General features: G+C 39.2%; 1 protein-coding gene across 1 annotated transcript; it reads right to left on the bottom strand.

Moving 5' to 3' along the window:
• Nucleotides 1-2,289: 2,289 nt before the first annotated feature.
• slc51a (solute carrier family 51 member A) lies at nt 2,290-11,689 on the bottom strand. The gene is made up of 8 exons (XM_042510446.2): nt 11,455-11,689; nt 7,803-7,954; nt 7,634-7,707; nt 7,158-7,316; nt 3,830-3,941; nt 3,023-3,169; nt 2,655-2,760; nt 2,290-2,569 (listed from the first exon to the last, which is right to left on the bottom strand). Exons 1-8 carry the CDS (start codon nt 11,528-11,530, stop codon nt 2,424-2,426), a joined length of 972 nt encoding a protein of 323 aa, XP_042366380.2. The 5' UTR covers nt 11,531-11,689; the 3' UTR covers nt 2,290-2,423.
• Between the last annotated feature and the right edge of the window lie 386 nt (nt 11,690-12,075).

The raw sequence follows: 12,075 nt of genomic DNA, 5'->3' as shown, positions 1-12,075 counted from the left end.
TTGAAGTCACAAGTCACAATATCATTGAGACCCATTTGTCAAAAGACTGACTTGTGTCCACTCAGCCAGTTTTAAGGATCAATGTCTTAGAGTCTCTGTACAGCTATTTTATTTTGAAGGACACACCTTGATACTTCCTGCCTTTTAGGACACACTTGACGTTTTTTGGCTGCACGTACATTGGAAAGTCTCGACTCAACCGCACTTGTCCCTGGCTTGTTGATGCACAACGATGATTGGCTTAAAACCAGGAAGAAGGAAACAGCAACAACCCTATTGGACGACTGTGTGTCGATCAACATCCTTTACATTACCTTGTTTATACGCAGCCTCGTATACATGTGAAGAGATATAAGCTGTGTTCTTATGACTGGCAGTATTTCTCATTGGACTGTGGGAGAGCAGCTGTCATATCACTACCTGTTACAGTAATAAGAACAGACAGGTGATGATACTGAGACTCCAATCAAACACAGTTTTACTGCAGATGATGGAAATCTACTAGATTTTGGTTTCTGCTGCCACCTAGCGGCAAAAGATTTAAAGAATAAAATGCAGGTGAATGTGAAAACTGACGGTACTGTAGCAAATGGCACCACAGAGTGCAATTTGATCTTTAAAATGCTTACACTGTGCATAGTAATAGTGTCAGTAAAGGTCCAGTGGTTGTAACAGAATACAAATGCAAAGGCAGTTTGTCATCATTTATGTAATAATAGCACTATTATTGCTTGAAATCTAGAATTTGATATGTAACTGTAAATTTAAAGAATAGTAATTTTGTTCTTCAATTGTTAAACTTGGAAAGTCTCTTAGTCAGTGCACTGCAGGTTGGCTGAAAAATGTCAGCATTGCCAACCAGCAGACATGCAATTTAGCTTACATGGTAAATCAAATTTCTGTTTATATATTAATAATAAAACAATGTTTAGTTTATCCCTTGAAGAAAATACCTCTAGAAATCGACGACTGAACACAAATCTCAAGTATCGGCAAATCTTCTCTTCATTTCCTCTGTAGTCATAACAAAAATGAAACCTCCTTGGAAATTATATGATATAAACTGATATAAAGCATTACGAAAAAAAAACAAAACTCTACATATATGTGCCTGATCTCTTTTTTGGTAAAAAACTAATTTAAATGACACTTTGATTTCTGGTGTGATTTGCTGGCCACCATTAGCAATACTGACAGACAGAAAAAGATAGAGCTGCCAGCTGTGGCCCACTTGATGTTGGGACAGATTATCTGATTAGGGGTTACATGGTCCCAAAATTGTCAGTAGCCTACCTATACTGTAATGCAGGTGCAGTGGCACAACGGTTCGGTCCATCTTGAAATGTCAAAGGTCAAACATGAGAGGTCAAACCGTAAATAAATGAAAACAAGACAAAGAGCAGAATAAGTAGAATGAAAATACATGTTAGATGGAGAAAGGAGCTAAAAGACAAAAAGAAGACAGTGGCAAACTCTGTAACGGCACCTGGTCCAGAGGACAATGCCAGGACCAAATTTTGTTCCCAATCCGCCGCTTGCTGTCAATCAAATGGTTTCATTAAGGATTGCACCCCTTGAGGAACACTCACAAGGCGACCCCCGGCTGAGGGGTGTTGGATCTGTCGTGTTCTGGGGGGCTGTTGGGTGCTCTGGTGGCTTGGGTCTTGGCCTACTTGCCCCTGGGAGTTTGGGGGATGTTGTTGCGGCCCCCCCGTCAACTACAAACCACATCCAATGACAAACCCTCACACACACACACGCACAGCACACAACTGTTATACAATCACACACGTACAACAGTTACAAATGTTGATGTTATCCATGTCAAAGTTATTTTGGGTAAGTATTTATGCAATCTGTTTTTTTGTTTTTTCTTTCTTTTTCTTTTTCTCTTTTTTACTTACTCATTTTCTTCCTGCTTCCACTGTTAATACTGTTGTAAATATTTGCAGCTATCATTATTGTAGTTAGCATTGTTGTCATTGTTTTTATTTTCATTGTTGTTGTTGTTGCTGTTGTTTTTGTTGTCTGTTGTGTCTTTCCCTCCCTTCTGTGTCCCCCAACCTCTCTGTTTTCTCTCTCCCTATCCACTCAAACGTTGTGCTGTCCGGTAGCCTTGCCAATAAATCTCAGTGCAGACTGCAACAGGAAGAAGTATATCAGACTCCTCCTTTGCAGAGCAAATCTGTTATGGCACCTCAAGGCATCCAGACCTCTCATACTGCATGCCTAACCTGCCGAACAGGACAGGTTTAAAAAAAAAAAAAAAGAAGAAGAACACTCACAAGATACATTTACATGTATTCATATTACATTTATTCATATGGACATATATAATCTCTTAATCAATACACACAGGGAATAAAAATCACACACACACACACACACACACACACACACACACACACACACACAGACCATTCTCATGCAGACTCAGGAATTGCAATCATCTTGGTGTTTTCGTTGATGTCTTCTTCTTCGGGTAGAGGATCATACTGTCGGCGGTACAGCAGACGTGTTACCAGTGTGATGATAAACATCTCCAGGATCAAAAGCTGCTGACTCATCACTATGGAGACAGAGAAAAATTTGTTTAAATTTTATTAATTTAATCAACATATGGATGAACTGTGTCTGGATGAACGCTGACTTACTGTATCCTCTGGCTGCAGCGGAGAAGGGCGGAGTGCAGGCGATAGTTCCATTCAAAGCCAAGATGTTGATAATGGCTGTTTGCAGCTGGCTCAGGATCAGCACCAGCTACACACAAACACACACACACACACACACACAAACACACACACACACACACACACACACACACACACACATTCACTGTTTAATATGACTGTTTAAATGCCGTAAAAAACATTCATGACAGCCCTATAACCTCACATGTGATTAGAAATGTTGACTTACAGCCAGCTGCATATATGATCAGTGCTAGTTACTGCCCACCATGATGTGTGTAAACAGCTGTTTGTGTGCAGTACGTGTGTTTAAAGCGCCTCCTGTGCCTCACCTGGTACATAGCGTACTTGGGAATGATCTTGAGTGTCCGCAGCGCAGTCCTCAGGTGCATGAATATGATTGCTACAGGCCACAGGGCTATGATTGTCAAGATACCCACAAATGGGTTGATCCATATAGCAGCTCCTTTGATGGTCAACTGAAAGGTCGTCACATACAAACAGGAGAGTCAGGAAGTTGGTAAAATCAACAACAACAAAAAAAAAAGAATAATTCTGAGACAGCGTGAGCAAAACATCAAGGACTCATGAGGCACTGCTGAAAAAAAAGAAAAAAGATAGATGTGCTTTTTTCAAAAAAATTGGCACCATCATTCCTCCATATTTCTGATTAATATTACTAATATTTTTAAAGCTCTATAGAGAGTCTATAAAATGGATGTAGTAACCCTTTGTTTTACTCTCCTCTATTGCTCCTTCACTTAGGAATACTTCACCCTGAAACAAAAACCCTCTGTATATAAAATAATCCCCCCATGTTTCATTGAAATTGTGATGTTTACACATTACCATCTTTACTTTTGCCTGCATGTCAGAAAAGGTATTGGGGCTTGATTATTACTGTCATTCTTCTATACTAAATTTTACATATATCCTTCATCCAGAGCAACGTTGTTGTTTTTTTAATGAATACAGCAGATTCATCCCTGGAACATTACAGACAAACAACAGTAAACTGTCGGGAATGGGTATGACTCATCATTTCACAGAAAAAGAATCAAATATAAATAGCGAAAACAGACAAATAAACAATAGCATGGAGAGAGAGTTTCTCTATTATTTCCCTGTTATCAACTCACATCAGCAAGGTTGAATGTTCCGTTGGTATAGAGGACAATGGAAAGGACTGTGAAGACAATCTTCAGGAGAGCAAACTGGAAGGATCCAAGTTTGAGCAGGAAGAGAGAACGCCTAGAATTGGAGCAAAAAAACAATTCACCCTCTTTGTGAACCCATCCTGGATCATTAACTGCAGAGTATTCTGAAGATTTCAGGATGGCCTTTGGCACTCTTGATTAGCTTTAGGCATGTCCACATTTGAGTGTGCTTGTGTGCAACAACAACATTAATCGTCATGCTGTCATGCAGTCATGCAAGACATGGTGGATGGGAAACTGAGCACTGCATCGATGAAAGCGGCAAAGCATGCCTTGGCTTGACCATAATAATCACTGTGTACAGACAGAGAGTTTAGGTGAAAGGATTTGCACTGAGTGAATGCATCTTAAAAGGATACTTTGCCGGTTTTCAACCAGCTTTGTATCAAAATGATGTGGGTAGTATGTGCAGATGAACTGCGGCGAAAGTCCTCTGGCTGGCTCTTTGGCTGTTGCTCAACCTACAGGCTGCACTTCTGCATTTTTGAATTGCCCACCAACCATGCCGCCACCACAGACACAAAGAGTATACAGCTGGATCAAGAGTGGTGGCGTTGAAAAAATAAAAATCTAAATTATGTTACTGCACTGTATATTTCTCTCCTAATATGTTTTCAGAAAAATATTTTAATGCCCTGTTAAGCTTTAATAGCTCAAGTTCATGAACAGGAAGTGGGTATCATACTGCTTCATGCACAGTGAAAATGGACACCAAAAAAACGTGATCCAGCGGTAAACCTAAGCAGCACTGATGTAATATGAAAAAAGGTTCTGTTACTGCATGTTTTCTGAAACAGATTACTTTTGAAACAGATTACTTTTTAACTTTTTAGATTACTTTTTAACCGTAATACGAGACACAGCTGACACAACATACCATTGTTTCACAGTCCACATTACGTCACCCACCAGCGGGACTGTTTATTGGTCTGGTATGGTGCACTGTATTCTGGTAGTTGTAGGTTTTCTACTTCTTAAGCAAAAGCGTACTTTTACTTTGTTTTCTCTGGTCATGTGGCACCAGTTTCAAAAGTATTTGCATCTTTCTACTGCATAGACGACCTAGTTTTATGTGAGAACTGTCTTTATTTCGATAAAATACTTTTTAAGAGGTGCATAGCATTAGAAATAAGCACAATTGTTTGTTGTTGCCTGACAGCAGCATGCAGATCATTTTGGTGAGAATCGCACATAATCTCAACAGAGCGTACCTATTGCACAACAACAAACAGTGTATGACGGCAGACTTTTTAAAAACTTGCTGGAATAATCAGTCACCTCTGACATAACCAGTATTCATTCAGACAGATGTCATGTGACATGATGACATGTGCTTGCTGTGTAAAGAGTCCTAAGATACACACTGGGCCCCGCCTTGAAAGAGTTGAACGACCTGGAGTGTGTTCAGCCTGTAGTGTTTAACATTTATTCTGAATGTAATACTATAAGTACAGAGGATCTCTGAGATTATGCAATCTTCAAACAGACCAAACACGACATCAAAGTGCACTAATCTGACCCCTCGAGCAACACCTGGTTGACTTTTGTGGAAGCTGCACAGGATCTGCACTTAATTAGTACTGCAGGATGTTGCAATTACCACCTCAGTAATGCAGGGATTGCTCATATCAATGGATAATTCAAGTTTATTTAAAACTGGCGGACCGTATTTTTTTTGTGTAATGTGGCAATTTTGTCTATGTTTCAGATGTTCTGGGACAAGTGCAGTTTCTAGATCAACATGATCTCTACATGAATCATGTCATGACAAGTAAAAGCCCTCAGAGTTTCAAAAAATTTCCATTAGGATCAAAATCAGTAGCAACTTGCCTGCTGACCACATCACCCTGCATATTCACTCAGACACAGGCTTTTTTACTGGACATGCGTGAGGTGGGCTTTTATTGCGGATATGATATCACTCAAGGACACTCAAAAAGACCAATACAATGACTGTGAGTCATTTTTTGTAATGTCAGCTGTGTTTCTGGAAAATACACCAGGTTGGAACAGACTGAAAGTTTTCCATTAAAGCAACAGTGTATCAAAGTGAGGACTATGAGACCTCAGCTGTCTTAGAAAAAAAGTTCCCCCTTAAACCAAATGGGAGTGATCTTAGATATAGTTAAAACAACAGTTTGACATTTTAAGAGGCAAGCTTTTTCAGTGTCTCACCGACAGATCAGTGAGAAGGTTCATATCACTCTCAGGGCTGTGCAGTAAATATGTTCACCCACCAGCACCACTAAAGCTCACTTTTTACCAGTTTATATTTTTCTAGTTTAATCCATACAACCCTAGGAAACAGTTTACCCTTGACAGACTAGCTGTTTCCCCCTTTTCAGTCTTTGTGCTAAATTGAGCTAAGCTAAACTAAGCTAAGCTGTAGCCATATGTTTAAAAAACATATAGGAGTGTGGTAGTGATCCTCTTATGTGACTCTCAGCAAGAAGGAAACAACACATTTTCCAAAATGTTAAACTAAAACTGAAACTCTATTATGACAACGCTCTACACTTGCTAAGGATAGCCGAGGTGGAAGAATAGTTCTCTTCCTTCATACTGCTCCATTTTTATTAAATATAAAACAAAGTGGAAAACATGAACTGCAGTTAGAAGTCTTTTGTGAACAGCAGCAATAAAAAAAGATAAACTTCATGTTGCTAAATTAAAGCAAGGCTGTCCAAAGTAGATCCTGCAGGCCAGACTTGGTCCACCATAAGGTTCATTTTGGCCCACCAGATGTTTTCCGAAAAAGGAAAAAAAAACAACAAACCAATATCTGCATTTGATCCTTCTTGTAGAAAAAAGACTATTTGTATGGTTTTGCTCACAGACAGTCACCACTAGCATTTTTCGACTTGATGCAACATACCAGTTACAACCTCTGTCTGTGGTGTGGTGAAGGCAGTTCAGTTTGCCAAAATGCTGCCAAAACATTTGAAAGTGGGGTTATACCACATGCTTGTGGCATCTGGTACCATATCACGTAACTAAATGCTGCGATACACATGATGGGTATCAAATAAGGTTTAAGCGTACTGGTTTTGGGACTGGTTAAATGAAACCTACAGACTCTATATCTACTCTACAGACTGTACTGATGATACCAAAGCTCCTAAGTCTTCTCCTGCCGAGAATAACGGGAACAGATTTCTAAATGCACAGTGATGCACAGAAATGAGCAGTGTTTGTTGTGCTTGTTGTATTGATTATGATAACCACAGACTGTGTGTTTATGTTTGTTTACCGTGTGATGGCGACATATGGCAGGCAGAGGCAGCAGCAGCAGCACGGCCCCGTGCTGATTTTGAGTTTATGTTTCCCTGCTCGCCTCAGGAAAGCCTCGTCACCACCCACCTCCTCCAGCATCAGGATCAGGAACTTGAACACCACAATGGCGAAGTAGCTACAGAGAGATAAGAAGAGGAGAGACGGTAAATGCAAATAAGGAATAAGGGAGGTAAAGGACTCAAGAACAATTAGAGAGGAATGAGTGGAGGAAATAATGGAGGAAAGATAAGAGAGACAGGATCAGTAGAGAAAATGAAAGTCACACTTTGCACAACAGTGTGGCTGTTTTCTATAAAAACCTTCAGGAGGATGTGGGGATCAAGTTTCCCCATCTGTGATTTTTTACTGTGGGGTTCTGTGGGGACATACAGCACAGCCAGAGATGGAAGGTGAGAAAAAGGGAAAAAGAGAAGCAGAGAAACAGAGACCCACCAGGCAGATGTCATATCAGTGAACATGGTGGCTCTCGGGATCCACATTCCCAGACACGACATGGTGCCGATCACCTGAAAGAGAGAGGAGAAAGGAGAAACACCATGTGAATATACTGTATATTTAACAGAAACTATCCCCATTTTTTTTTTTTCAGTGTTATTCTCACCGGTGCTGCCCCATTCACCCAGATGATTACGCTCTTCTTATTGGCGGGCACTTTCTTGTAGATGTAGATACACTCCTCAATGTAGATCAGCATGGACACTGCGGCCATGAAGGTAAGCACAGAGTACAGGACGATGCCAAAGATGTCCAAATCTAGAGGGAGAGATGCGAAATTACAACAAATTAGCTGTCTTTAAATTTGAGCTGGGACTCTGGACTCACAGGTCATTAACTGGAAATTGAAACCTGATAACATCTTTATTAAAGGTAATGGATGTTTTTATTGGCCTTGAAATGTTTATTCAGACAGGCTGAAGTAATTACTGCTTGAAAATAACAAGTAACCTCAAAATAAAGAGTGCGACATGACCTATTCAGAGTCTAAAGCCATGTTAGCATCTCTGTGAGGTTATACTGTTACACCACGTGAATGCAGCAAAAGGCTGCAGGGGTAACTGGGGTGTTTAACTTGGATGTTTGCTATTTGCCCCTCAAAGGACAAAAAAATCATTGCCCAGTATCATTTCTCTAACATCTTGTTGAGCTTATAGGGCCTGCATACCAGTGGTGTGCTTAATACATTGAAATTAATATTTTATTTTTATTGATGTCAACCTATACATGATGACTGGTGATGCATAGAAGAGAAGCTTTGTGAGGCGGGCAGCAACTAGCTGTCAAATGTGCATGTACTATAACGGGGTGTCGTGAAGAAATTGCACAACATATTTTCGTAAAAAGTATTAAAATTTGGTTTGAGACATTTTCATGTAGCAACTCGATGAATCAATACTGCGGAAAAAAAATCAGTCCACCCATCACTATCTTCTACATGCTTTGAGAGAAAGGCGTAACAAGGAGGGGTATTTAGTTGGTTGCAATCTGAAACCTCACCACTAGATGACACTAAATCCTCCATACTGGTCCTTTAAACCTATGATAACCGGAGGATAAGCAAATATGTATTTGATCACTTTAACAAATAATGTGACAATCATATTTTAAGGATTAATCAAATACTGATAGTAGCCCAGAACTGAGTGTAAACTCCCCTTAATTGTATTTCTTTGACGTACAAAAAGTCAACAGTGCTTCAAAGTTGATGTTGAATCGATACAAAAATGAAAACAGCAACACAGGAAAATCAAACGCAGACTGTTAGCACAGACATGTGTTTTCATCATGCCATATGATATATGCAAGCTTGATAAGCTTTGCAAAATCAATGATTACTAAGAAACAGAACTCACAGCCAAAGACGAGGAAACAAGTATTTGGCGGTATGATGAGAGACAGTGTTTTGCAAAACTTTCCCTGTGATGCTAAGACAGTCATAATCGGTCAGTGCATGTGGGAGGGATTGTGCACAGATTAAGAAAGAAACAGTGTGACATTTCCAGAGAAAAATGTAGAGGAAATATGTTTCAGATAGAGGAACATATAGATGACGACAATGCTTTAGGTAGGAAACAAAGAGCAGGAGGAAAGGTTGAGTAAATTGTTTCAGCATGTTGCCAGAAATTGTCAGTATTGTGGCAATCTGCATCATTTATTCTCTGGCATCTGAAGCCATTAGCGGTATCAGTACACAAACATACACACAACCACACAAACAACCATTCCTTCTTTGATGGCTGGTTCCTGTAAAGGTGGTCACTTTCCCTCATGTTGTTTATTCAGTTACTTTAAAAATCATGTGTCTAACTGACACGACAACCTTTTTGAATTATTCCTAAATTCTGATAATGTTTTTTTCTTTGTTCCTTTGTCTACTGTAATGACTTCTGTGGGTTCTATTCTTAAACATTTGACATGTTATGTAACCACACATGTTTAGCTTTAAGATCTTTTTTTGCTCGCAAAACAGATCCAGATGGCACTCGAGAGAAGTTTCCCCATCAAAGCTATGGCCCAACCAGTACGGCATGATTGAGGCTGATACCAAGATCAATGTCTGGGAGTTAAAGAAATGCGATAAAGATGGATTGGCCAATTTGTTCTACAGAAACACAAAACTCAAGAAGAATCCCTTAAACTTGGGTTTTAAAGAATTGTGACTAGTGATCTGGACATTTCACAGCCAAAAATAAACTTATCGAAGCTCACTGAGGATTTTGGTACTGTGATTTCTTGTTATTTATTGGCTGACATACAGTACATGCAAATACAATATACCTGTAATAATCTGTATATTTACTGGCCCAGCCAATTGACTGATCACTACAGTATGTATTTGGCCATGGATGTAGACTTTGGGTCCCCCTCGATGTTTAGAACATGTGCGCCATTGAAAGGAGGGTTTTCCTCAACAGCTCTGAGTTTAAAAAAAGTATATAAATAAATGTGTCTCCCCGATATAAAAAAAAGAAAGTGACAGTTTTTTACTGAGGTAAAATTCAAGACATTTACACATAAATTGAAGCAGAAAAGGCACATATTGCCGCATTTTTTTTTTACCATAATGCAAGAAATTAAGCATGTGATGAGCACCTACATTTTCCACCAGAAGGCCCCCATAGCCCCCTTACACATGTGACCCCCCCCCAGTGTTGAAATAAAACCTACGCCCTTGCATTCAGCAATATATAGTGAGTATATTAAAATGAGAAAAAAACATTTAAAAGTTATTTTTCTAAAAAAAAGAAAAAAAGGTGCTTTGTTGATTAAGCATAATCATTAATGTAATGGTACAGTGTGAGTAATCTTTAAAACACATTTGGTCTTTATCATAATGAAGAAAATATTATTTTCTTAAAGAACACATTTAAAAAGAAAATAATTTACACAAGCCAAATGGCAAACAAAATCTTCATGAGCATCTTTAAAAAAAAATGTTATTAAGGAAGAATCCCCAGTTTCAAAAAAAGCCTTCTTTACCGCACTTTCATGTAAACACATTTATTATGACTTATTCAGTGATTTATTAGGATTTAAGTCATTGAAATATTGTAAAACCTATTTAAGTAGATTTTCTCTCTGCGCTACTGCAGACGTCAGGCTGCCAAAACATCTGAGGAGTGTTTATGAGCAGTGAAAAGCAAAGTGAAGTGGATTATGAGTCAGAAGCCTAAAAGTGAATTTACAATAAAACCTGGTGATATGGATTACTGGATTATCTTGATAATTTGATGAAAATATAATAATAAGTGAGATCTGTCTGAACAAGTCAATGGGCTGCCTGTGTGAACACTAACCTCACTTTGTGTTTATGTTTGTGAACATTTTTAAAAAGCTGAGAATCTAGCAGGGCTTTTGAGAATAATCTACAGCAAAAATCTTATTATTATTATATTTACATAGAGAATGTAAGTCTGGTGAATTTAAATAGGTCTGATCTAATTCTTAAAATGAAGAGAAATCTCTGTCGACTTTCACTTCAGACCATTAAAGAAGCAAGAGGACCATGGATGCTGTACTGGGAAACCACTAGTTCCCAAAGTGGGAATATAGATATCTATCAAGCCGTAATCACCACCAGTTTAGACTCTTTCCCCGACTCTTCTCCTAATGCTCTCTGCCTAAATACAGATGGATTCCTGGGATGAGATATGATCTGCATCCAGAGTAACCACCCTGTAACGAACCATCAGATGGAAATGTTTGAGGAAACCCGCTGACGGACTGATCCGCTGTATCTAAGCCGGTCTACTCACTGAGGATGATTTCCATGGCTAGAGGAGGCTGCATCGTGCAGCTCGGGTCTCGGGTTATGTTTCCTCCGCTCTCCATGGTGGTTGATGTCGGTGGATTTTCACAAGCTTCCAACTTTTTCTCTTATATCCAAAGACGCTCACTGCGTAATGGTCTGGAAGCGCGCTCACCCTTCCTCTCCAAAGTTGCAAAGACCGTCCTCAAACCTAATGCCCAGAGATATCTACCTCCCAGGCACCCCAAAACACTTGTTGCAATCTGTAGACCCGCCTCTTTTCCCTGTGACAGAACAGTGAGTCGTCGACCAAATCTCCACGTTCTGGGTACTTGACGTACAAACGTCGTCTGTGGGCAGTCATGGTATGTTTTTTTTTTTTTTTTTTTTTGTCCTCAGAAAAAACAATTGATAGGATTAGTCACTTGTTTTACCTGCCTTAGCTTCAGTTTTATTTGTTTTAACATTTTAATGTAGCGTAAAGGTGATGGAAAATATGTTATTTGGGCACGGAATTAGAAAATTTAGGAATAAATCTCAAACACTTTTTTTTTTCTCTCCAAACGTAGTTTGATGTTATTAAGTAAAGAGGTTTATTTGAAGTTAAGATGGGAATAATGAGGGCCAG

The sequence above is a fragment of the Plectropomus leopardus genome, chromosome 21, assembly GCF_026936395.1.
Source record: "Plectropomus leopardus strain MGB_pleo_1.0 chromosome 21, ASM2693639v1, whole genome shotgun sequence".
Taxonomy (NCBI): Eukaryota; Metazoa; Chordata; class Actinopteri; order Perciformes; family Serranidae; genus Plectropomus; species Plectropomus leopardus.
This window is presented reverse-complemented; position numbering and strand designations above follow the sequence as displayed.